Raw genomic sequence first — 27,908 nt, 5'->3', positions numbered from 1 at the left:
CAAATGTACACCTGTTGATAGAATCTACAAGTTAGCTGGCATCCCATCCCCATATGCAACGGGAGGTTGCTGCCAATTGTGAGAGAAATAAGGTTGAACACTGTGAAAGCCACCCACTGCATGGCTATCAGCCTCCTCCCAGTAGACACAAATCAAGGAAAAGCTTCATGGGAACCACCACTCCTCTTAATATTCCTCCAACAACAATAGCAAGAGCATCTTTCTGGGCAGCTAGACAAGGCAATTCCAACTGGATGACCCTCCACAAGGGTCTTCTTCTAGGGGCAATCCAAGAATGGACAACATGGAAGTCCCTGGAGAAATTCAGAAGCAGAGTTGGCAGATCAAAAGACAACCTGGCAAAGTGGCACTACTTAAACGAATCCTCCATCTTGTACAACTGTGGAGCAGAACAAACAACTCAGCATCTATTTGCTTGCCCACAATACCCTGTCTCATGCACAGAGGAAGTATTGTTTAAAGCTGCAGACAATGCAATCGCTGTTGCCCGTTTTTGGTCTAAAATTATTTAGCTGTTTGTGCTTCCTCTATTTTATTCCTCTATTTTATTAGTTTTATACTTATTTATGCAATATATATATATAGCACAGTGCTGTTTACTGCTGTCTGTTCATTTGTTTGAATCAGTTTTTTGTTATCAGCTGCATCCCATTATTTTCAGGAGAAATCGCATTTTTGTATTGAGTCTAGAGTTATTTACTAAAGCACTAGAATGGCTGACAACCTTAGCCGGCTATCCAAAACTTGCATATTCCCAGTGTCAACAGTAAATCCTTAGAAGACATGAACAAGGTATGGGTAATCTTCAGACTGATTACTTCTGGGAAAGCACACTATGTATGACACTAAAAATGATATATAAGTCTTCTTATAGGTCAATTTATTCACAAGCAGGCATTCCAGCCATTTTAAACCATATGTTTTAACAAGTTATTCATGATGCTTGAATGGAAATCAAGGCAAACTCAGAGTGCTATTTTTATTCCAGGGCATCGCCTGAAAACGAGGCCTCAGGCAGGGAAATCGCCCCGACTATGATTCACATTATGGCATATAATATCACTGAACCACAACTCCTGGGGAATATCTTCTGCACATGCCTCCTTTTACTCCACACTGATGTCAGGAGAGGAAATGCTCTTGGCCGATGACACTTTAACATAACTATGGATACCACAAATTTTTTCTCTCTGCATGATTTTAAGTGAACTGATTTGAATTACATTTCTTGAACCAGTAATATGTGGATCAGAGAGCAGTTATCCATTGCTTTTCACATTTCTCTAAATGTCCCATATAATTCTCAGTTCCAAAAATGTACTAAAGAACAACCATAAACGCATATCAGAATCGAATATGTAACAATAATGCAAACATTCCTATTTCTAAACACTGGAGATTAATACAGGGACAAAACACAACAGACTTAAGAAGAAGCACATGTTTGATTTGTGTATCCCCAATGATAGTATCTTAGAATAGATTGCAATTAATTTCAATCAGGTAAGGTAGAGAAGAGTACGGGTAACTGTGGATCAAGGGCTCATTTTATATAGCATATGGCTGAAAAACGTGCCTCTCCGGGCAGTGATGTCCTACTCTTAAAAATATAAATGAAACAAAACCTTTATCATTTTATTCTCTGAGACAGATCAGGTAGTGCTGATGGATATTGGAAGAGGGCAGAAAATATAAAAACACCCTTGCTGGTGTCCTGTTACTTATCTTTGCACTGCGATAGATGTTCTAGCCATTATCCTTTGCCCATGTTTCACCCAGCTTCAGAATCCTGAACTATACACCATCATTGATATTTTTGAATAAATTTTATTTAGCATTTTTAAAAGAATCAGCACACTAGGGATTACTTTTTATTTACCTTGCTATCTAGTTTTTTTGCTTGCATGGATGCTGAATACAGAACAAAGCAATTGTTGCTGCAGAAGAAAAGGTCTTTCTCCATTCTTTCTGTCTTCTCTCTGGAATCCTGAAAATAAGAGGTCAAAAAGTCTTATTAATGTGCTTGGACTTTCATTAGTTATGAAAAAAACATAACAATCAAAATATGCCTTGTAAGACATTTGGTTTTTTTTTTACTTTGAAGATGTTCAGAACAGACTAGAAAAAGCACTTGAGGATGCAAAATCATTTTAAAAAACTGAACACACTGTCAAAAGAAAAAATGAGCAATTATGTAGAACTTAATAACATACAAAATTATTCAACCTAGACTAAAAAGTTCAAAATACTCACTTAAGAAACACATGCTTTCTTTCACTGACAAATTAATTTTATCAAGAAATGCTGGTATGTTGCTAATACTAAATATACTTGAACTATTTGAAGGGGAGGATAATTTGAAACCCACATTAAAATGGATAGTTCAGAGGAGTACCAGCTTCACCAAATTTACATTTTGAAGTATTCTTATTATCAATGAAAATAAGAGGAAGATGTGTGCAGGGAGAAAAAGAGACTTAGATAACTAGGAGAGCTCAGATTATGAGCTAGAAATTGGTTTAATTATAGATATGGGTTTCAAAAGCAGATCATCAGGTGTGGCTTCAGGAAACGAGCTCAGACTCAGGTTTTCTTGGCTAACATCTGGGTCTTGTTTTTCCTGGCTCCCTTGAGTCAAGAGTCATCTGGATGAATTTTCTTCCACTTGAACACATAAAAAACAACCTGTAATTTCTTTGAAGTAATTGCTCTGAAAGAGCTCTTGACTGAATTCCTCTATCCACCAAAAGTAAAAACTTAAATAAAGCAGAATAGCAATTAAATAGCTACATCATGCAAGGTATAGAAATGATAGGAACACACACATCCCATCTCTTTTTTGTAGATAGCTATTTAAAAAGAGCAACTTAAAAAAACATGGTTGCAACATTTTCAGTAGTACCTGCTTCAGCAAAGGTAGATCTTTGAAAGATTTCCGTACTCCGCTGCCCAGAATGACCACTTTACAATGAGAGCACCACTGCGGCCTCAATGCCGAACCGTCTATGACATTGGGATTGTGTGCTTTATAGCCTGCCAAAACTTAATAAAAGAACACAAACGTGTAAACAAACATGTAAATCAGTCAAGTAACAGTTTATTAGCTGTACTGGTCCCTTCAAATTATTGTAAATCATACAATTGTCACCTTGGGTTGTTGTATGTTTTCCGGGCTGTATGGCCATGTTCCAGAAGTATTCTCTCCTGACGTTTCGCCCACATGTGGGCGAAACGTCAGGAGAGAATACTTCTGGAACATGGCCATACAGCCCAGAAAACATACAACAACCCTGTGATCCCGGCCATGAAAGCCTTTCGACAACATAATTGTCACCTTCTCCTTTTTATACAGCACCATTTTCCTAACAACCAATGTGGACACAGCTGACAGAATTCGCACACTCCTCCCTCTTAACATGTTAAACCTTCCTCACTGCTATATTGTTTTGAGTGATTCAACATATATTTTAGTAATTCTGGAATTCAGAGCAGAGGTCCTTGAACAAAACAAAAACAAAACAAAACAAAAAGCTACAAAGGAAGATTGGAAAGAGAAAGAGAAGATTAAGTACATATCAACAAACTCCAGTCCTGGCACACTACTCATACTACAACACTAGTAAACACCCCAGTTCATGAGGGCTCTCTTGGGAAGCTTCACTTTTTCTGGTTCTCCAGTCAGCATCAATCTACACTTTTATAACTCTCTCCACCATTCACCTTGCCTTTAGACGATGAAATTCTTCCTGCCTTTGTTAAACTGAACTTGTCGCCTCATCACTAAATATGCATGCCCAGTGTAGAATACATCTCACCACATTAAAACAGCGGATGTGGCCCTTAATGAGACATGTCTCATTATCACAGGATTGTCTATGTTCTATACCAGGGGTCCCCAAACTAAGGCCCGAGGGCCAGATGCAGCCCTCCAAGGTCATTTACCGGGCCCCCGCCGTCAGTTTTATAATATAATATTTTTATATCAGTTTTAATAATATAATATATTGTATATACATATAATATTGATAAAAATATTATAATGTTATGTTATACAATATAATACTAATAATAATACCATATAATAATGTTAATTATATGTTATATATTACATATAATACTACAGTATAGTGGTATAGTTCAATATAGTAATATATGATGCTAATATTGTGCTATGCTAATAATATGTTGTATGTACATACAGCTGCTCTGAGTCCCCTTCGGGGTGAGAAGGGTGGGATATAAATGTAGTAAATAAATGTAGTAAATAAATAATTAATTTTAGACTTAGGCTCACCCAAAGTCTGAAATGACTTGATGGCACACAACAACAACAACAATCCTAATTAACCTGATATCTCATTGGCCAGTAGCAGGCCCACACTTCCCATTGAAATCCTGATAGGTTTATGTTGGTTAAAATTGTTTTCATTTTTAAATATTGTATTGTTCTTTAATTGGTATTGTTGTATTGCACTACAAATAAGACATATGCAGTGTGCGTAGGAATTTGTTTGTATTTTTTTTCAAATGATAATTTGGCCCCTCAATAGTTTAAAGGATTGTGGACCGGCCCTCTGCTTAAAAAGTTTGAGGACCCCTGTTCTATACCACTGAAGAAATTATACTGTTTAGCCAGTATTGCACCACCTGACATCCATCGGGAAGTAGCAGCCAATAATGAAAGGACCAAGGCAGTGACATCTCCAGCCCATCCTCTGTTCAGATACCAGCCAGCATGCCAATGCCTTAAATCAAGAAACAGCTTCCTAAAATCCACAGAAATGCTTGCAGGAACACCTCAGCAAGCGAGAGTCCAAAAGTGGCAGGCTAAAACCCAGAACCTCAATCCATGGCTGATACCAAATGAGAAATTCTCCTCTGGGCACACAGAAGAGTGAGCAACTTGGAAGGCACTGAACAGACTACGCTCTGGCACCATGAGATGCAGAGGCAATCTTAGGAAATGGGGCTTCAAAGTGGACTCCATAACATGTGAGTATGGAGAAAAGTAAACCACAGACCACTTACTACAATGCAGCCTGAGCCCTGCCACATACACCGTGGAGGACCTTCTCATAGCGACACCAGTGGCACTCCAAGTGGCCAGCTTCTGACCACATTTAATATAATGCAAAGTTTTTAACTTTATTTGTGTTTTTAAATACATAATATTTAAACTGTATCCTCAATTCACTTCTGACACGATAAATAAATACTAAGTTGTTATTTCTATGGTTATTCCCAAACACAGCTCCTTGGCACTTCACTCCATGTATCTGTTGATATAGACCCAAGTCTCTGAAAACTTGTATTACCAATTTCTTTATCTCTGTATCTAAGGTGCTACAGCAGGCATGGGCTGTTAGGAATTGTGGGAGTTGAAGTCCAAAACACCCGGAGGGCCCAAATATGTCCATGCCTGACTTAGTTCTTGCAAACTCATCTTCCTAAGATGGGCATTTCTGCAGTTGTTGGAGAAAAGTGTCTAGCAGACTTAGCTTTCTGATAAGAATCTCTTTGCATCCATCCCAAACAAAATGGAAATAAACTCATGCATTATCTAAACATAAAATCTCAATTGTTAATTTTTTTAAACTCATCATTTGTGAATGTTAAAAGGACACATTCCGACTCACCATTACCACTGGGTGGAAACGACATACTATGTTGTTTGAGTCCATAAGGCCCCGTTAGTCCCGGCGGGCCTATCGTGCCTGGTTGAGGACCATGTAGTAATAAGTGCTGTCTGTATTCAAAGGCAGGATTTGATTTGTGAGCATTTATCATTCCCATGGAGGCTGGAACATCGGACACACTGCTAACCTCGTAACTATGTGGAATCCTGACATGAAGAAGGTTGGAAAACGCAGCCACCACACTGCCAATGTTCTGAAATCAAAAAAGGGGGAAAATATGTGCACTATTTCCGTTTTAAGTAGAAAATTAAACCGGGCTGGATGACTTATATGCATTGGAACAACCCCAAAACCGATACTGTAGCTATCCAGTTAGGGGCAGGGAGTTTGTAAAGCAGGATGAAAACTATAGCTATTCAATTTCTACATGACATCACCAGGAAGCTCAATCAGACTGAAGGCAACGTTTCTTGGGTTTGTTCTCATGTATCTATGAGACTTCACCATGCAAATAATGTGACTAGGTGACCACGCAACATTAACATCTATATATATAAAAGGGTAATGAAATTTCGGCCTAGGACAAAACAACAAAACTACACATCCCAGAAACACTAAACTTGGCAGCACAACCCGTCATCCATGCCTCTACGTTCATACAACAAAAAGAAAACAAAAATAAAGTCCTAATTAGAGGGAGAGGAATAATTGTTTTTATCCAATTGCTGCCAGTTAGAAGGCTAAGCTCCGCCCACTTGGTCTCCTAGCAACCCACTCAGCCCAGGGGACAGGCAGAGTTAGGCCTCACTTAGGCCTCTTCCACACTGCCTATAAAATACAGATTATCTGATTTTAACTAGATTATATGGCAGTGTAGACTCAAGGCCCTTCCACACAGCTATATAACTAATTTATAATGGACTTAATGTAAGGTAAAACCTTTACCCTTTACCTTAACTACCACCAATTCCTCAATGCTTTTATTTCCCATACCACCATACTTCACCACAGCAACGCGTGGCCGGGCACAGCTAGTAATTTCCATATTTCTAATTGATTTGGGATCATTTCAGCAAGGAATCTATTTTTTAAATGGTAGCATAACTGCTATAGAAGCCATAGCAGTAAATGGGATGTTAAGGAAGCAATGAGAAGAGGGACCCAACCTAAACATAGCATTTTAATGAAAGATGTGGGCAAAACATCAGGAGAGAATACTTCTGGAACATAGCCATACAGCCCGGAAAACATGCAACAACCCTATTTTCCAACACATTTTTTAAAAAATAAGTGGGAAATATTTCAGTAAAAATGCAACAGTTTAATGAAATAGATTTGAGACCATACGACAAGTTAATTAATAACTGTCAAATCAGCAGAATTTCAGTGGTTATGGATGTGTTTTTGGGGACATTGAGCTGCTTACCTCTGCAGCAGCGGGATGTAAAGTAATTGCTATGGACACATAACCAGATCTTGGGACGTTTGGGGAAGATCCAATCTGAGAGCCAAAGAAGCCAGGGCCAGGCTCTGTTTTGATATAATTCCTTTTTGCTTCTAAACCTAAGTTTGGAGAGAAACAAGAAATTAAGCATTCAAGCAGCTAAGGTGCGTGAAAACATAAGCAAACTACACGAATGAGAAGATAATATTGGCATTACCCTTTCCAGTACTGGCAGGTAGGATTGGGATGATGGGGGAAGGAATTGGCTCTGGCATCTCCTCCTTGACTGCGGCCAGATCCGGGTATCTGCTTATTTCCATGCCCATCACGCTCTCGGGAGAGGAAGAGGGAACAAAGCTGTCGGGAGTGTCTCTGTCATCACAAGGATCCTGAACCCTAGAAAGGGAAAGAAAACTAGGAGTTGGAACTGCTCTTCTTAGACAAACAGGTAACATGGAAATTCAGGGTAACTCAAAAAGATGACATCAGTTTGGAAGACATGTTTAATTCATTCAATCTATTAGCAAGAGACACAAAGAACTATACATAAACATCACATGGAATTCTCCTATCAAACATTTATTGGTCCATGTATTCCACTGCATTTATTGAATATGACTTCTGATGTGATTAATATATAGGAGTTATATTTAAAAAGACAGGATTCCTCCATATATATGGATCAAGAAATTATTTCCTCCAGGGCAGGCCACTGATTTGAATACCTGTATGTTATTTATTATTATTTTGTTTGTTTATATTATATTGATTTGAATACCTGTATGTTATTTTTATTATTATTATTTTATTATGTCACAGCAAACAAGATAGATATGCTGGATTTTGTATCACAAAATCACAAGTCGAACACTTCCCAAGTGTCTAGGATTGTGTGATGTATTTTCGGATGATGCGCGCAGATCCCAGTAGGGTGGCCTTTTGCAGTTGGCAGATCGTAATTTTGTCAATGTCTATTGTTTCCAAATGCCGGCTGAGATCTTTTGGCACGGCACCCAATGTGCCCATCACCACCGGAACCACCTGCACTGGTTTCTGCCAGAGTCTTTGAAGTTCAATCTTGAGGTCCTGATAGCGGTTGAGTTTTTCCTGTTGTTTTTCATCAATGCGACTGTCACCTGGGATGGCGATACCAATGATCCAAACCTTTTTCTTTTCCACAACTGTGATGTCTGGTGTGTTGTGTTCCAGAACTTTGTCAGTCTGGATTCGGAAGTCCCACAGTATCTTTGCGTGCTCATTTTCCAATACTTTTGCAGGTTTGTGATCCCACTAGTTCTTTACTGCTGGGAGGTGGTACTTGAGGCATAAGTTCCAATGAATTATTTGGGCCACATAATTGTGCCTCTGTTTGTAGTCTGTCTGTGCGATTTTCTTACAGCAGCTGCAGATATGATCAATGGTTTCATCAGCTTCCTTGCACAGTCTGCATTTTGGGTCATCAGTCTGCATTTTGGGTCATTTTTCGATCTTGGCCTGAATTGCCTTTGTCCTGATGTCTTGCTCCTGGGCTGCAAGGATCAGGCCTTCTGTCTCCTTCTTCAGGGTCCCATTCGTGAGCCAGAGCCAGGTCTTCTCCTTATCAGCTTTTCCTTCAATTTTGTCAAGGAACTTTCCATGCAATGTTGTTGTTGTTGTTGTTGTTGTTGTTGTTGTTGTTGTTGTTGTTATTATTATTATTATGTTTATTAGCTTGGGTACCCGGCATTGCCCAATTTTTAATTATACAAAATGCATAAGGTTGTGGTTGAACTATAACTGACATCATGCCAAATTAACCCCGAGAAATTCCATCAGCACTTAAAGTTTGTTATGTTGGGCAAGTTTGCTCTAGATGCATCCTTGGTGGGTTTCAGTGTGCTCTCTGGCTGTAGGGTAAACTACAACTCCCGCTATGGTGAATCAGTCCCCTCAAACCCCTCCAGTAGGTTGAGTTAGTCATGGGGGTTCTGAGTTGCAAGTTTGGTCCAATTTCATCACTGGTGGAATTCAGAGAGCTTTTGATTGCAGGTGAACTATCCATCCCAGTACCTACAACTCCTATAAATCATAGTGAATTCTCCCCAAACCTCTCCAGTATGTTCAGTTGCTGATCCCTCTGTTTGCAGTGTGCCATATAAAAGAATAGGAAAGGGTTATGGGAGAGGCAGTGGGCGAGGTCATGCAAATTGCACACCAATTGAGAAAGTCAGAAACAATGGGATGTCTGTGGTGGAGGAAAAACAGAAAATCTAGGATGAAATTGTCCCTGTATGAAAGCCTGGGTTAAAGGCTTAGAGCAGACACTTACCGTAGCTCTTCATGATTGTTGTGAGGTGGGGTCGGAAGGGAAGCAGGAACGTCCACGCTTTTAGGACCTTGAGCCATGGCTCGAGCCAAGAGATCATCCTGTGGTCTGAAAGGCAGCTGGAACTGCTTGGGTCCCAAAGCTTTGGTAACTGAAATGCAGCAAAACCACATTAAACAACTGGTTTATTTGTGGCCAAACCCCAAAGGCAAAGCCAAAGCCAGCAATGGATCCCAGCTCCCACACATATTGATCTTGGCCACCTCTCCAACGGCAGGATCTTGAACCTGCGTTGTGCTTGTCATAACTTTACCAACATGGAATACAGTAGAGTCTCACTAATCCAAGCCTCGCTTATCCAAGCCTCTGGATAATCCAAGCCATTTTTGTAGTCAATGTTTTCAATATATTGTGATATTTTGGTGCCAAATTCGTAAATACAGTAATTACAACATAACATTACTGTGTATTGAACTACTTTTTCTGCAAAATTTGTTGTATAACATGATGTTTTGGTGCTTAATTTGTAAAATCATAACCTAATTTGATGTTTAATAGGCTTTTCCTTAATCCGTCCTTATTATCCAAGATATTTGCTTATCCAAGCTTCTGGCGGCCCGTTTAGCTTGGATAAATGAGACTCTACTGTATGTTCATTCGCAGAACATATTCCTTGACGTTACCTCCATGCATTTTGCAGAGAATGTAAATAAAATTTCAAAGCATTCTGCTGTAAAATGAAACATGCATGCACACTTGTAAGTGTTGAATTCATTGAATAACAACGTACCATCATGACCTCCCAGCATTCCTGCCTTGGTGGCAAGTTCTTCGGTGGTTGCAAATCCATTTACCATTTTTTGGCAAGTTACAGGCGGAGGTGTGGGAGGGAGGGAGGCTGGAGGCGTGGGAGGGTTGCTGAGGTTATTCTGCTGCATGAGAAAAAAAAAAGATTTTAAGCAAGTTTTAAGCCAGTTTATTAGATAAAACTGAACATATAACCACATATACAGAATGTTTATGTTTTTCAATGTGACTACTGTTCTACCAGGCACAATGGTGGAGTTTAAGCAAAATTCCTGGAATTAGCCTCAGGTTTATATTCTGTTTCCCCACAGCCTCACTTCCTCTGCATGTTCAGTAAAATCAGTAATTATTAATTTTTTAGCAAACCATGTTTTGCTGCTATAGCTAAACATGCAAATGGAAGTGTGTGCTGTTTTCAGGGCTAATGCAAGCCATGATTGCCCAACTACATTGGTGACTAGCTGCCCAAGTTAAATGTCTGAATAAGTTTAATACATTGGCTTTCAGTCTAAGAATTGGGGCCTTGGTGGCGCAATGGGTTAAACCTCTGTGCCGGCTGAACTGTTGACCTCAAGGTTGAAGGTTCGAATCTGCGCGACGGGGTGAGCTCCCATCTGTCAGCACTAGCTCTGCAAGGACATTAGAGAAGCCTCCCAAGCAGGATGGTAGTACATCCAGGCATCCCCTGGGCAACGTCTTTGTAGACGGCCGATCGTCTCAAACCAGAAGAGATTTGCAGTATGTTCTCAATTTGCTTCCGACACGATTTAAAGAAGTCTAAGAATTAGCATTAAAAGAAAGTTACTTTAAAAAAACCCAAAATACTGTAGAGTCTTGCTTATCCAACCTTTGCTCATCCAACGTTCTGTATTATCCAACGCAGTCTGCCTTTTAGTAGTCAATGTTTTTGTAGTCAATGTTTTCAATACATTGTGATGTTTTGGTGCTAAATTCGTACATACAGTAATTATTACTACATAACGTTTCAGTGTATTGAATTGCTTTTTGTCGATTTGTTCTAAAACAGGGGTCCCCAAACTAAGGCCCGGGGGCCGGATGCGGCCCTCCAAGGTCATTTACCTGGCCCCCGCCCTCATTTTTATAATATAATATTTTTATATCAGTTTTAATAATATAATATATTGTATATATTTTGTAGTCAATGTTTTCAATATATCATGATATTTTGGTGCTAAATTCGTAAATATACATACAATATATTATACTAGCTGTGCCCCGCCACGCGTTGCTGTGGCAAAGTGGTGGTGGTATTGGTTAAAAATTGTTGTGTAATTTTTATATGACGTTATTTGCCTTTTTTTAATTAATTTTATTGTAAGTTATATTGTTATTTATTATATTTTATTATTTTCTTGTATTATTTTTAGTTATTTTCTGTTATTATAGTATTTTATTGTATTAATTTTTAGTGTTTTTTATTATTTTTTATTGGGTTGCTAGGAGACCAAGTTGGAGGAGCTTAGCCTTCTAACTGGCAGCAATTGGATAAAAGCAATTATTCCTCTCTCTCTAATTAGGACTTTATTTTTCTTTTCTTTTTGTTGTATCAACCTAGAGGCGTGGATGATGGGTTGTGTTGTCAAATTTCGAGGTTGGGGGGCCTGTAGTTTTGTTGTTTTTTGGGTCACCGTGATGCCATTACTCTTTTATATATATAGATTATATGACTAATATTGCAATATTATTAGTAACATTGCTTGTAATATAAATATACAATTGTAATAGTGAATTATAATTATTACTACATTGTATTACATCATAATATTATGATTAATATGACATGTATATACAATATATTATAATATAAGTATAGTATAATATTATTATATATTATTATATCATTAAATTGATACAGGAGACATGGTGGAAAGAAGTTTTCTTCATTCTGGTCCAGAATGGCAGTTAGACCTTGGGGGGGGGGGGGGGGGGGGGAATATTACATACAATATAATAATAATATATTATTATTATATGTAATATTATATTATATTATAATAATATAATATTATATTACATATAATATTGATAAAAATATTATAATGTTATACAAAATAATACTAATAATACCATATAATAATATTAATTATATGTTATATATTACATATAATATTACAGTATAGTGGTATAGTTCAATATATTAATATATAGCTAATATTGTGCTATGCTAATAATATAATATATTGTATTATATTGTACATATAATTTGTAAGCCACTCTGAGTTCCCTTTGGGGTGAGAAGGGTATGATACAAATGTAGTAAATAAATATAGTATATAAATAAATAATAAATAAATAAATTTTAGACTTAGGCTCGCCCAAAGTCTGAAATGACTTGAAGGCACACAACAACAACAACAACAACAACAACAACAACAACAACAATCCTAATTAACTTGACTATCTCATTGGCCAGAAGCAGGCCCACACTTCCCATTGAAATCCTGATAAATGTATGTTGGTTAAAATTGTTTTTATTTTTAAATATTGTATTACTCTTTCATTGTTCTTGTTCTTGTTGTTTTTGCACTACAAATAAGACATGTACCGTGTGCATCGGAATTTGTTTGTATTTTTTTTTTCAAATGATAATTTGGCCCTTCAACAGTCTGAAGGATTGTGGACTGGCCCTCTGCTTAAAAAGTTTGGGGACCCCTGTTCTAAAACATGATGTTTTGGTGCTTAATTTGTAAAATCATAATGTAATTTGAAGTTTAATAGGTTTTTCCTTAACCCCTCCTTGTTAGCCAACATTTTTGCTTATCCAACATTCTGCCAGCCCGTTTATGTCGGATAAGCGAGACTCTACTGTATAGGTTGAGAATCCCTTATGCTGAATTCCAAAATATAATATAAGACTTTATTTGTATTCCATCCTATCTCCCGCAAAGTAATCCAAAATCGTCTACATGGGCAGCTAAAATAGTGTTATCTGTGTAGAGTGATGGTTCAATGTACACAAAATTGGCTAAATGCACAAAATTACTAAATATCTTTTTTAAAAAATAAAATCTTTATTGGTTTTATACAAGTTGATAAAAAAATCCCAAATTGGAATTAGAAAATCAAAAGATAAAGTTTCAGCTGTGTGATGTTGTTAGAAAAATAGTGAAATAGTGTAGTCTTTTTTATGTTTTTAAACTTTTTCCTCAATTCTTTTTTTCTTCCTTTCCCCCCTCTTATCTTCTTTTCTTGACTCTTTGTCTCTTTTACTGTCTTATTCACTATTTCACTATAAAATTATTAAAAATCGTGAGTATAAAATGGCATCCAGACTATATGCATAAGGTATATATGAAACATGAAGTCTATGTTTAGACTTGAGTCCCATCTCCAAGATATGTTATTACATGCAAATATTTCAAAATCCAGAGGAAAAAAACCCCAAAATCCCAAACACTTGTGGCCCCAAAAATTTTGAACAAGGGAACCTCAATCTGTAAAGGTAAAAGCAAAAGTTTCCCCTTGACATCAAATCTAGTCGAGTCTGACTCTGTGGGTAGTGCTCATCTCTATTTCTAAGCTAAAACCGGCATTATCCGTAGACATTTCCTAGGTCATGTGGCTGGTATGACTGCATGGAGTGCTGTTAGTTTCCTGTCCAAGCAGTACCTATTGATCTACCCACATGTGCATGTTTTCAAACTGCTAGGTTGGCAGAAGCTGGGGCTAACAACAGGAGCTCACCCCACCCTGTGGATTCAAACCATCAACCTTCCGGTCAGCACATTTCGCAGCTTAGCGGTTTAACCTGCTGTGCCACAATGGCCTGTACTTTCTATCAAAGAAAGCAAGAAGTGCATAAAACAGAATTATCTTTTTGGCTACAGCATGGTCTCATGAATAAGTCACTGTTGCTGTTTCTTATAGAACTTTTGGAAAATCTATGTAGGAAAAAAAATACACCTTATAGATTAGCTGGGAATAGTAATCTGACACCCCATCAAGCGTGGCACTACCAAAGCTTCCCATAAGGCGACTTCCACTATTCAGATGGCCACTGCCACAAGGCAGAAAATGGGCAAAACTCACTCCAATTATTGGCTCCATCAAAGGCAGCAAAGAGAGTTGCTGGAAGAGAAGATCGGGAGTTAGTAATCACACTCACAGGATTAATCAGCAATGAACCACAGCTTTGCACTCAATTACACCAAGATGATTCTTACCACTAAAAGCCCTGCTTTTTTAATTTTGGCACATTTATTCTACAGTCGCACTACAGAAGCCCTGTAAGTACCTTACTTCAGGCACTTATATCAAGCGATGGATTCTTCCCTTCGGGCAAGCAGCTGCTACCAATGCATCTTAACTCACAGGTGCTGCTCTCCAACTTAATAAATGAATACCGTTGGTGTCAAATGGCTCTCAAGCACACAGGGAGTACTGCAACTTTGGAACGACCTCCTTCGTAATGATAAATAGTACATAAACAAGGCACACAAATTTTTTGCAGCTCATTACAATAAAAAGAGATATACTAAAAATGACTTGGATGTTGGAATGAGTCTAGATCAGGCGTGGGGAAATTTGGGTCGTCCAGATGTTTGGGACTTTGACTCCCACCATTCCTCACAGCCTCAGGCTGTGAGGAATGGCGGGAGTCGAAGTCCAAAACATCTGGATGACCCAAGTTTGCCAAAGCCGGTTGCAGATCATTGTAACATCCCTCCTTTGCCAAACCTTCTTTCCCATGCATCTAGGTTCCTGGGTCCTATTAAAACCAGGGTTTTAAAATCAACTAAAATCCAACTTTTTCCAGATTTGGAATCACATAAATCAAAGCACCCTAATTTCTGAAATTTCCTTGGGATACAGACAGAGTTGGCCTTTCTGATAGTTGGTGTTCAATCAAAAAGTCACATTACGTACTTTGAAGGTAGATTACAACAGGTCCACTGAAAAACATACATAAGAGGACATCTACCAGCTCATTCGTTTAGAAACAATAAAAAGGTGCACCCTCACTCTCCTTCAGAGCCTTCCATACTTTGGAGGCTTCGAATAACCATTTTTCAATACAATATTACATTAAGAGATATACAGACTTGTTTTGCATGATCAAACACTAACGTGCGCATTGCACTGCAGGGCTAACGATGTCGGCATCAACACATATTATGGCGAAGAGAAAATGTTAATTGGAGGCAACCATAAAATGCATTTTTAAATTCACATGCTTTATTTCTATGGGTTGTTGCGAGTTTTCTGGGCTGTGTGGCCATGTTTCTAAAGCATCCTCCCTTGACGTTTCGCCCACAGCTATGGCAGGCATCCTCAGAAGTTGTGAGATCTGTTGGAAACTAGACAAGGGGGGTTTATATACCTGTGGGATGTTCAGGGTGGGAGAAAGAACTCTTGTCTGTTTGAGGCAAGTGTGAATGTTGCAATTGGCCAACTTGATTAGCACTGAATAGCCTTGCTGCTTCAAAGCCTGGCTACTTCCTGCGTGAGAGAATCCTCTGTTAGGAGGCGTTAACTGGCCCCGATTGTTTCATGTCTGGAATTCTCCCGTCTTCTGAGTGTTGTTCTTTATTTACTGTCCTGATTTTAGAGTTTTTTAATACTAGGAAAGGTACAGGTAAAGGTTTTCCCCTGACATTAAGTCTAGTTGTGTCCGACTCTGGGGGTTGGTGCTCATCTCCATTTCTAAGCCAAAGAGTCAGCATTGTCCATAGACATCTCCAAAATTATGTGGCCTGCATGACTGCATCGAGCGCTGTTACATTCCAGCCGGAATGATACCTATTAATCTACTCACAATTGCATGTTTTTGAACTGCTAGATTGGCAGATGCTGGAGCTGACAGCGGGAACTCACTCCATTCCCTGGGTTTGAACCTGCTGACCTTTCAGTCAGCAAGTTCAGCAACTCAGTGGTTTAACCCACTGTGCCATTAGGGGCTCCTACTGGTAGCCAGATATTTTTTTTTCATTTTCATGGTTTGTTCCTTTCTGTTGAAATTGTCTACATGTGCTTGTGGATTTTAGTGGCTTCTCTGTGCAGTCTGACATGGTCGTTGTTAGGGTGGTCCAGCTTTATGCCTGCCATAGATGTGGACGAAATGTCAGGAGAGAATGCTTCTGAAATATGGCCATACAGCCTGGAAAACTCACAGCAACCCAGTGATTCTGGCCATGAAAACCTTTGACAACACATTTATTTTAATATTTATATTACCCTAAAAAAGCAAACATGACAACAAGGAAAAATGTGTGGAGTCATTTTTTTTTCAAACATAGAGCCTAAGAACATAGCCTAAGTCAATCAGCTCCCAATGTTTTCATTCTTTTCTGGGATGAGGTTTCCTTTTCCATCCGAGTGCTCACCTGCTTTAATTGCATAAATGTTTCTGTGTTGGGATAAATAGCCTGCTTCTCCTCCTCCTCTTTTTTCCTCCTCTTTGTCCGAGGTGTTGCCTTCTCCCCGGCCCTCTGAGTTCGTTTGTTCCGCTGTTTTTTCATTTCTTGTCCTATATCTGCTCTCGAAATCTGGTTGTTGCCGCACCCAAACGTACCCTGCAGTGGATTTCCTATTGATTGCTTATGGAGAAAAGAAGGAAAGATATATCAATACAGACTACCAGGTTAAAAGATAAAGCTACAAGATGAAGTCACAATATAAGACAGTGTTCTTGTTAACAAATGCCACTATGACTTAGGAATTGCTTTATCAACAATGGCTGTTATGTAAAACTACCAAGATATTCACTAAAGATTAGGCCATGACCTGAGGATGCCTGCCATAGATGTGGGTGAAACGTCAGGAGAGAATGCTTCTGGAACATGGCCATACAGCCCGGAAAACACAAAACAATAATTTTATTTCTTTATTTTCCTTTATGCTTTGGCATTTTAGTCACAAATAGATGTTTGTTAAAAGAAAGATTACCCTTAGATACTGGCCTCTTTATCAATACAGTAAATTACAATGCTATACAATTACCAATACGGAATCTGCATGCCAATATATACATTTTAAAATACTTACCATACCACCTTCAGCTGGGTCTTGTTTTTCTACAAATTTGTTCTCTTCCGCTCCCTCTTCTGAGGGGAAGGTGCTGTCTGATTTTGGACTGATGCAAGTGGTAGATTTTCTGTTCCGAAGCAAGTGTTTTAAGAGTTCATTCCCTGATTCTCCTTTTGCGGCTGGGATGCTTGCATCTTGCCCCGGGTTCTGTGAAGAATGTGTAGTCTGGGTTGCAGCTTTATCCTCTTCCACTTTAATATTGCTTTGACCTTCTACCTTCAGCTTGGGTTGACTAGGGCACGGATCACCTTCTGTATCTTCTTGGGTAATTTCCTGAGTGCCCTGAGAAGCATCTGCTTTGACCGCGTCCGTCTCTGGCTTCGTGCTCGATGGCTCGGGCAATTTGTTTTGTGACAAATCACTACTAGAGAGCTGGCCTTTGGATTCTAAGGAAGACTGGCTCTCTGCGGCATTTGGAGTTGATGAGCCTGGCACCTCTTCTGCCTCCGTCTCTCCCGGGTGGCAGGCATGTTCACCAGGCGTGCTAACTGCTGGGGTGGAGACAGGATCTGAAACAAGTGGAGTCGGTGGTGCGGTTATATCCGAATGAGGTGTAGATGGAGTCTTTACCGATTCTGTGTCCTCCTCTTTCTTCTTTTTCCTTGTTCGTTTCTTCTTGCCCTTCTCCTCCGGAATGATATCCGAATACAACTGAATGAGAGACTGGCTTGTTTCAGGAAAGTTTGGGCCGTGGGGCATGCTGGTGTCCTGGCCACAGGGAGGACCATTCCCGGCTGCGAGAGGGACTGCGGGCAGACCGCTGGCAAACTGAGGTCTAACCTGGCACTGGGTAAAGTTGGCTCCTGAGACGCTCCCAAGAGGCTGCTTCACAGAGTGGAAAGTGGGGCTTCCATCTGGAATTGGTGCTGGATCAGGTCCAAATGGGGAAGATCCCATTGGCTGCTGCTCACTACACTGGGGAAAGTTGGTAGAAGGCGGCGAGTTCAAAGGCTGGATGAGGGGTCCCATCTGCGGCTGTTGATGCTGCGGGGATTGCGGAAGAGACTGCGAAGGCCGCATGAAATCACAAGGCAGATCGGGATTGAAGTAGGGCATTTGAGGCAAGGAAGTTCTGGCGTTTAATTCTGAGCCCACTGCACCATGTTGCTCCATCTCCATCCTCTGCTGCAAAGCTCTCTGCCGGTCCACCTCCTGCATGAGCTGAATGCGTTGCCTTTCCTGTTGCTCTCGCAAGCGCTCCTTTCGCTCTCGCTCTTGAAAGCTTTCACTAAACGGGTTATTATCATCAAACTCCACCCGTGGCGGGGGTCCTGACTGTACGCTGGAGGTGGGAGCCGGCACAGGAGCAGGCGGCACAGTATTGACTGGCAGGGGTGTCATCGGAGGGGGCATCCTTGGTGCGTTGTGTGGGACATGCATTTGTGCAGCACCGGGAGGCTGCCATCCAGGCAAGCCTGGCATCCTTGGCGGAGTGGGTTGACCAGGAACAACAACCGTATGCTGCTGGTGCTGAAGTTGTGGGACCACTGGGAAATTCTGTTGACCCATTGAGGGCGGTGATGCTCCTGGGACCATTGGGGGCTGAGAAGGCATGCCCGGCATCATAGCATGGGGACCCATCCCACATTGTTGCTGCTTAATCCGATATTCTTCAATAAGCTCTGTGTGTTCCTTTTGCTGCTTTCGTATCTGCAATGCAAGCATAGGTAAAGGTAAAGGTTTTCCCTGACGTTAAGTCCAGTCGTATCCAACTCTGGGGGTTGGTGCTCATTTCTAAGCTGAAGAGCCAGCGTTGTCTGTAGACACCTCCAAGGTCATGTGGCTGGCATGACTGCATGGAGCACCATTACCTTCCCACCAGAGCAGTACCCATTGATCTACTCACATTTGCATGTTTTCAAATTGCTAGGTTGGCAGAAGCTGGGGCTAACAGTGGGCGCTCACTCCGCTCCCCAGATTTGAACCTGTGACTTTTTGGTCTGCAAGTTCAGCAACTCAGCGCTTTAACACACTATGCCACCGGGGCCCCCCATAACATTAACGGTTCTGTAACAGCACATTTGCAAGCCAGAAAAAAGACAATCCTAAATACATTCACTATTGAAAGCAAGTATTAGTGACGAACAAATTTAACCTTTCTTTGACTGAAGAGCAAAGACATATTTATTTCTGTGAAATGCACATTCACTCTGTTTTTAGCTTGATTTCATTTCTGGTTGTGAGAGAATCAGCCATCTACAATGACGTTGCCCAGGGGACACCCGGATGTGTTACGATCCTGCAGAGAGGCTTCTCTCGTGTCTACAGTGATACTCGCAGGAACACCTCAGCAAGTAGGAGTCCAAAAGTGGTAGGCTAAAATCCAGAACCTCAGGGCATGGCTGATACCGAATGAGAGACTCCCTCCTGGGCACACAGAAGACTGGGTGACTTGGAAAGTGCTTAACAGACTCCGCTTTGACACCACGAGATGCAGAGCCAGTCTTAAGAAATGGGGCCATAAAGTGGAGTCCACGACATGCGAGTGTGGAGAAGACTAAACCACAGACCACCTATTACAATGCAGCCTGAGCCCTGCCACATGCACCATGGAGGACCTTCTTATAGCAACACCAGGGGTACTACAACTGGTCAAAGGACGTTTAGTTAATGCCAAGTTTTTAACTTTATTTGTGTTTTTAAATACATTACAACTGTACCCTCAGTTTGCGCCTGCCACGAGAGATAAATAAATAAGCTTGAATTAATTTGGAATGCCTGAAAACACAACAAACCTGCAACTACCATTTTCATTAGACTTCTACATAAGCGGCTGACAGGCAGAGAAGCCAAAAGTAAAAAGGGTTGTTCTTCCATGCAAACTAGGGAATGAATATGATATTACTGTTAGTACCTGATAAAGTGGGTCCTATCTAGACTGACACCACAATAAATAAATGTCTTTGTCTTTACAATGCTATATAACTCTTAATAATTTTGTTATTATTTATGCATATATTTATAACTATATTTATACATTGCATCTCAGGATATAACCTCACAAGATGGCTTGATAAAAATATATGTAATAAAATACTAAATGAAGCCAAGAACACAAAGCGTTTCTTTTTTGACACTTAGAATTTTTTTTTTAATCGTGTCAGAATCGACTTGAGAACATACTGCAAATTGCTTCTGGTGTGAGAGAATTGGCTGTCTATAGAGACGTTGCCAGGGGGTGCCCGAATGTTTCGAATGTGTTACTATCCTGCTGGGAGGCTTCCCTCCTGTCAAGTTAGAGCTGACAGACAGGAGCTCATCCCGTCTTGCGGATTCGAACAGGCAGCCTTCAGGTTAGCAACCCAACTTTCAGATCAGTAGTTCAGCTGGAACAAGGATTTAACCCACTGCGCCACCGCGGTTCCTTATAATTTAATGATGAACACTAAGTTATTTCAATATGCTTCCTCCCCATTCCCCTCTCCACAAATCTTTACCTGTTCAAGCTGTTTTTGAACCATACTCTGCTGCTCAGTAACATGCTTGAGCTGCTCTGCATCTTCTTCTGGGAATTCCCGGCCAGCTTTCTTTGCCGTGCGCTGTTTTGCAGAGAGTGCTTTTTTTGATTTTCTATGTGCACCAATTTGCTCCTCGAGGAATTTTTGCTGCATCTGAAGAAGCTGCTGTGTTTCTTGCAGCCATTCTTCATATTGCTTTCGATGTGAATCATCTGAGGAGAAATCCAATAAATCAATATTTTTTCTAAGAACTCAACTTTTAAAGGAAGGTTTTTATTTTTCAAGTGTAAATAAGACCTTTTCCTTGGACTTATTAAACTTTTACAAAACTGGGTTTCAAACTGCCTTCAAACATAAGATCCTCTTTCATACAAGTTCTCCCTCTTCCCCCATTTCAAAAAGACTTTAATTTAAAAAAGCAGAATGTGAAATATCAAGTAAAAGATGCATGAATAAATGTGTCACATCCAAGGCAGAACTGAAGACCACCCTTTTATTAGCTTAATAAATGATTCATGACACACTTTTGAAATTGAGAATGATTATTCAGTTTATATAAAACAAATATGTATATCACTATAAAGCTAAAGATTGCTGTTGCAATTTAAGTAGTGTTGATCATTCAAAGATGCTTCCATAATGTAATATGAATTAATGTCCATATATCAAAATTTTGCAATTATTCTCTTAACTTGGAGTGACAAGAAAAATTGCCACTTACTGAAAAATGTAATTTATTATACTTTTTATTATGAGCTGTTATAGAAGTATACAGCTACTGATTTATGTACTGATCAAATGCTGGAATGATACCAAAAAAATTACCGAGCTTTGAACAGACTTTTCAATAGGTACGAGAATCACAGAATCAGAGTTGGAAGAAATCCCATGGACCATCCAGTCCAACCCCATTCTGCCAAGAAGCAGGAAATCGCATTGAAAGCACCCCCAACAGATGACCATCCAGCCTCTGTTTAAAAGCCTCCAAAGAAGGAGCCTCCACCACACTCCAAGGCAGAGAGTTCCACTCCTTCCTAACTGTGAGAGTTCTACTTTTCTAGCTATTGCATGACATTGTTGGCTCATGTTCACCTTCCTGACCATGAGGACTCCAAAATCATTTTCACACGTACTGCTGTCGAGCCAGGTGTTACCCATTCTGTATCTTCACATTCCATTTTTTCTGCCTAAGTGGAGTATCTTGCACTTGTCCCTGTTGAACTTCCCTGTTGAAGTATATGTGCCTTCAAGCAGCCGATCAACTCATGCTGACCCCATGAATTTCATAGGCTTTTCTTAGGCAAGAAACTCAGAGGTAGTTTTTTAGTCCCTTCTTTTGAAAGAAAGCCTACACCCCAGATTTATAAAAGTCTTATGCATATTTCAAAATACAATGTGCAAGTTTGGAGTGTCAAGGTGGAAGATAACAGCATGTTATAAGAGGAATACTTACTTACAAATCCAGGACCAAAATTTGGTGGATTTGGCCTAGACATTTGAGGGGTTAGATTTCCGTCCTTTAAAGAGATGGAAGATGGGAAAGAGAGAAAGCAGAATGTGTTACAATATATTTTCACATTGTTTTAATCCAGGGAGTGTCAACCTGTATAGTGAAACAAGTTTTAACTCTTGAAATGCCTCCTTGCTCCACTAAGCTGACAATACAGTGAACACATAATTTGTCTCTTGTCCCAAAACCTGCTTCCTCCAATTAAGATATTAGCCCCCCCCCCCCCCCAAAAAAAGCCAAACACTTTCCACCATAAAGAAGAAATGGTTGCTCACCTGTAACTGTGTTTCTTCGAGTGGTAATTGTGAAATTTGCACAGCCATCATATGTGCGCATTTCACAGGGACCACGAAGAAGAAGTGTGGTTTTCATTGGTAACAGTGACAATAATCTGGTCATCTTCGCGGAAGGGCAGCATTTTAGCTCATGGGGGGTTTTGAGCAATGACTTTTCCCCAGTCTTTACAATGAGTACATGAATGATTTGGGTACATAACTCAGACTTGTCCAAAAACTATCATTACTGCATACTACGTATATTATTATTTAGCGCATGTTCAGCTCAAGAAAATCTGAGAGCTACTTTACTGCAATTTTAAGGACAGATTACATTACCTGCGTAATGGCTTGCTGTATCAGATTCTGGCCTTCCCCAGTCTGTGCTCCTGGCACTGCCTGGCCCATAAAGGCAAACCTAGAGAAAGATAAATGAAAAACAACTATTTTGAATTTATTTCACAACTAGCTTTAACAAAGTGGCCAGAAGACTTTGATATAAACTAATCAAAGCAACTTTGATGTTCCAACAATTTCTTCAATTTTTATGGATTTCCACCACTATTCAATGCTTTTCATCCTCCCTCCCTTCTATAGTTGATTTTGAACATATTATACTTATTCATCAAAGAAGCTCCTTTATGCATTGGTTTACTCTGTGCGCCTAACAATGCACAATCAATTGTTTCACCTTTCTGGGTCACTTTTCCGCACTGACACACCTTCATAGCTATTTGATGTGATAAACATCTGCATATCACACTGTATGATATGAAAAGCAGGTGAAGAAAACAGACCACTCAGCAATATATCACTTCTCTCACTAATATTCTGCACCCATGACCTATAAACTCAGGAGAGAGGAAGGACATACATTCGTATTACTATATAGAAGATGTCACATGCAATAAACATTGTATCTGCCTACCTGTTCATGACCATTGGTGGCATTCCCATATTGTTCTGTGCCATTACTTTATTGATCCCCTTCAGAGCCACCATCTTTGCTTTCATTATGGGATCGGTGATAGCATCAAAATCTATGAAAGCAGAGTTTTAGAATGTGTGTTAAATTAATAGGAAATTAACCATGTATTACTGCTAATGTACAAAATTTTCAATTTCTTACAATAATGTATAATATTATCAGAGTGGATTACAGCATATAAACAAACACCTTGTTACAATGACATACAATGAGACACAAATACACAGGCAAAGGCAAAGGCTTCTTCTCTCATTTCTGGCTCTGGAAGTGCTACTCATCTCTGCTCAGGGGAGAGGTTTCCAAGCCAAGCAACCTACATTGTCCATAGAGACCTCCTGGTTGTGAGACCGGCAAGACTGTTTGGAGTGTCTTTTAGCCTTTTCCTGCTGAAGTGGTACCTATTTATCTACCCATATTTGCATGTTTTCGAACTGCTCGGTTGGCAGGAGCTAGGGCTAACAGCGGGAGCTCACCCCGTGCTGCGGATTCGAACTGCCAACCTTCAGGTCAGCAGTTCAGCAGCACAAGGGTTTAATCCACTGCACCACCACAACCCCTTCATTTGTATTATTAATTCACATTTTTAAAAACTATGCAACAAAATTAGGAAAATGTCTGAGTTTTTTCAGGCCCTTAGTGATGCGACAACATTTTAAGTTATAGAATCTAACATGCCTCTAGTTAATTAATGCAAGGATGCTGATTAGAATAATGGAATTATAGAGGTGGAAGGACCCAGAAAGACTATCGAGTTTATCCACCTTCCCTGCAGAAATGCACATCTGAAATAATCCAATCCAACTCAGTTCAAAAACCTTCAAAGAGGGAGAATCCATATCCTTTATTCTGCCCCAAGGCAGTCTATCCTTAGTCAGATTTCTTACAGAAAAGATTAAGCAACACTAACCCCAATTCCCACTCACTCTCTAATCACTCAAGTGCCAGGGACAGAAGCAATGAAGAAGCGAAGGGTTTGCGAAGATTTCAATTAAATTGAAACTGATTGCAAAGGCCCAGTTCAATCACCATCTTCAAAACAAGGCTGAGCAAGCAAGGAGAGTCCCTACACAAACTTATATGCAACTAGCTGTGCCCGGCCACGCGTTGCTGTGGTGAAGTATGGTGGTATGGGAACTAAAGTATTGAGGAATTGGTGGTAGTTAAGGTAAAGGTAAAGGTTTTCCCCTGGCGTTAAGTCCAGTTGTGTCTGACTTTGGGGGTTGGTGCTCATCTCTATTTCTAAGCCGAAGAGCCAGCGTTGTCCGTAGACTCCTCCAAGGTCATGTGGCCGGCATGACTGCATGGAGCGCCGTTAGCTTCCCGCCGGAGCAGTACCTATTCATCTACTTTCATTTGCATGTTTTCAAACTTCTGCCTGTCCTCTGGGCTGAGTGGGTTGCTAGGAGACCAAGTGGGCAGAGCTTAGCCTTCTAACTGGTAGCAATTGGATAAAAACAATTATTCCTCTCCCTCTAATTAGGACTTTATTTTTCTTTTCTTTTTGTTGTATCAACCTAGAGGCGTGGATGATGGGTTGTGTTGTCATATTTCAAGGTTGGGGGGCCTGTAGTTTTTTGTTTTGTTGGTTGCTGGGATTCCATCACTCTTTTATATATATAGATAGATGGTTTCAGTATATGAAAGCAAAACACACATACCAATGTTGGGGAAAAAAGGCTCCGAACGCTGGCGAATCATGGCTTGCATCTGCCGTTGCTGTTGCTGCTCCTGTCTTTCTTGGTCTAAGAGATCTTGGAGCAAAAGAGGCTGCTCTTCCAGCAGAAGGGGCCTCTCTCGATTCTGCTGCTGGGCCAATGTCTGAGGAAGCATCATCTGCTGGGGACCAGGCAGTCCAGTGGGGCCGGGTCTATTGACAACAGGCACTGTTTGATTGCCAGGCTGTCCTGGCCCAAAGCTATGACTAGCAGGCTGGCCAGGGACAAAACCTGGATTTACTGTTGTCCCTGGTGAGAAGCTATGGCTTATTTGGGGAACGATGTCCATGTTAGGTAAAGCGTTCTCCACAGTTTGACCAGCAGATGTCAATAATGTTTGAGGAATACCTGGAACAGGATTTGCTTGTGCTGCTGGCAGAGAGTTAGCTGGAGACGCTGAAGTCCCAACATCAGTGTTGTCTGAACTCTCATTAGAAAGCAAGCTTGTTAGAACTGGAGTGGATCCAGAGATATTGCAAGAACTAGCTATGCTTTGAGATGGCGTGGGAGCAGTGCCTTGAGCAGCATCTGGGCTAGACGCAGTGGATTCCTCTTTCGTAGTTGTTTTGTCAATTATTTCCACATTACAAGTCAGCACAGATTTTGTTTCTCCATCATGTAACTCTGGCTCAGCCATATGCTGAGTGCTTGAGGCTGTCACATTTCTGTCACCTTTTTCATTTTCAGAGTTACTTTCAGCTACTGTGTTTGGAGACAACACTTCTGTTTTAATCTCACTGACTTCACCAGTTTTGTTCTGTGAAGGAAGTGAGTCTCCTGGGCTGGGAACTTTATCATCCTGGTGGTTTTGCTGGGTGTCTTCTCCTCTGCCTTGTATATCATCTATGGGAACATTGAGATCCAGCTCCTCACTAAACATACCCTTCTTGTCACCTAAATCGTGGTCTGGATCAGTGTAAGCAATAATGTCAAATTCTCCTGATCTCAGAAGGTCATCTAGGTGGCGATCATTAGTTTCAAGAGGATCAAATGTGTCCAGCTCGTCTCCTTTGCCATCTTCTGGATCTAGATTAAGATTCTCAAGGTCTTCATCAACCAAATCCTTAACCTCCACACCATCAAGGTCTTTGACATCTAAATCTTTCACAGAAGGATCATCAGGATCAAGCTTTTCTTCTAGTACCTCAGCAGTCTGGTTGGGAATCTGTAAGTCACTTGCTGACTCGGCAGCTGTTGCTTCTGGCAAAGATCCTCCTGGAAAAGCATCATTAACTGGTGGATTACTTAGAGAACACATCACTAGCACAGGCGGATGGCTTGGATTCATTGTTTCCTGCTGAGGTGGTGGTAAATGTTCCAAGCCTGTTGACACATGCAATGGAGTGTTAAGGTTTTGAGAATTGTGTCTCATGGGCTCCAGGAGTCTGGGGCCCTGACAGTCCTGCCTGGGTAAAAACCCTCCATGGTGCTGATGCTGGGGAACCGCGTTTATAACAGTCGTCGGTGGGGAATTAAAAGGCAGCCTTGGCCGGCTTTCAGGCGCTCTGTGACAGAGTTCAATAAATGCCTGCCCCATAATGTTGTGCTGCTGAACCTGAATGCCTTGTGGTGGGAAATGCTGTGGAAGTGCAATAGGATTAGCCATTTGAGGTTTGGTGGGTAATCTAGGCATATCTATAGGCATGGGTCTTCTGAGCTGTGGTGGGATGCCAGGACGTTGCATTTGCTGTGGAGGACCAAGGAAGCGTTCTGGACATGGAGGGGGTCCGTGACCACTTCCAGGAAACCCATACCTTGAAAAGAAAACAGAATGTTTAGGTTCAGTGATTCTTGTGTCATATTTACATAACATTTTTAAATAATTGAAATAACATCTTTGCTATTTTATATTTAGTTATTACTACAGTAGAGTCTCACTTATCCAACATAAACGGGCCGGCAGAATGTTGGATAAGCGAATATGTTGGATAATAAGGAGGGATTAAAGAAAAGCCTATTAAACATCAAATTAGGTTATGATTTTACAAATTAAGCACCAAAACATCATGTTAGACAACAAATTTGGCAGAAAAAGTAGTTCAATACGCAGTCATACCATGTAGTAATTACTGTATTTACGAATTTAGCACCAAAATATCACAATGCATTGAAAACTACAAAAATGCGTTGGATAATCCAGAATGTTGGATAAGCGAGTGTTGGATAAGTGAGACTCTACTGTATTTATATTTAGTTATTTCTGCTTTATGGCAACCCTAATGCAATCCTATCGTGAGGTTATCCTGGCAAGATTTGTTCAGAGGGGATTTGCCTTTGCCTACTATGAGGCTGAGAGTGTTTGACTTGCCCAAGCTAACCAGTAGATTTCCATGGCTGAGTAAGGATTCGAACCTAGCCGCCCAGTGTAATAGTATAGTATTAAAAACATTACATCACTCTGGCTCCTGCTATATTTGACTTAGATAATATTACAAAGGGCAAAATCTTTGTAAAATGTTTCTTTTCTCTAGGTTAATTTATCACATGTTAAACATGTGTTAACTGAATGCATTTGGCATATGGTATTTCATTGTTTAACTGATTCTACATCATATTTAACACATTTGATTGCATTACATTCATACACTGGTTGAATACCTTTTATCTGAAATATTTGGGAAAAGAAGTATTTTGGATTTGGGGTATTTTGGGGAGGGGGTACATGGATTTGTGCGTATATACACACACAAAATTATATATCT

General features: G+C 40.2%; 1 protein-coding gene across 10 annotated transcripts in view; it reads right to left on the bottom strand.

Annotated features, from left to right (window-relative positions):
- The window catches only part of kmt2c (lysine methyltransferase 2C), a 204,428-nt gene that overhangs the window by 12,284 nt on the left and 164,236 nt on the right, over positions 1 to 27,908 (bottom strand). For 7 of the 10 annotated variants that reach the window (XM_062957189.1, XM_062957195.1, XM_062957188.1 and 4 more), the window contains 15 exons: positions 25,150 to 26,960; positions 23,432 to 23,543; positions 22,843 to 22,921; positions 22,172 to 22,235; positions 20,698 to 20,930; positions 17,219 to 18,910; positions 16,558 to 16,770; positions 14,138 to 14,302; positions 10,197 to 10,338; positions 9,410 to 9,557; positions 7,319 to 7,497; positions 7,084 to 7,220; positions 5,658 to 5,910; positions 2,924 to 3,063; positions 1,901 to 2,008 (listed from right to left, as the gene is read on the bottom strand). In XM_062957189.1, coding sequence (XP_062813259.1) covers positions 1,901 to 2,008; positions 2,924 to 3,063; positions 5,658 to 5,910; positions 7,084 to 7,220; positions 7,319 to 7,497; positions 9,410 to 9,557; positions 10,197 to 10,338; positions 14,138 to 14,302; positions 16,558 to 16,770; positions 17,219 to 18,910; positions 20,698 to 20,930; positions 22,172 to 22,235; positions 22,843 to 22,921; positions 23,432 to 23,543; positions 25,150 to 26,960 — 5,476 coding nt within the window. The remainder of the gene's footprint in view (positions 1 to 1,900; positions 2,009 to 2,923; positions 3,064 to 5,657; positions 5,911 to 7,083; positions 7,221 to 7,318; positions 7,498 to 9,409; positions 9,558 to 10,196; positions 10,339 to 14,137; positions 14,303 to 16,557; positions 16,771 to 17,218; positions 18,911 to 20,697; positions 20,931 to 22,171; positions 22,236 to 22,842; positions 22,922 to 23,431; positions 23,544 to 25,149; positions 26,961 to 27,908) is intronic. The other 3 variants (XM_062957187.1, XM_062957192.1, XM_062957193.1) reach the window with 3 other exon arrangements.

The sequence above is a fragment of the Anolis carolinensis genome, chromosome 6 (genome assembly GCF_035594765.1).
Source record: "Anolis carolinensis isolate JA03-04 chromosome 6, rAnoCar3.1.pri, whole genome shotgun sequence".
NCBI lineage: Eukaryota > Metazoa > Chordata > Lepidosauria > Squamata > Dactyloidae > Anolis > Anolis carolinensis.
This window is presented reverse-complemented; position numbering and strand designations above follow the sequence as displayed.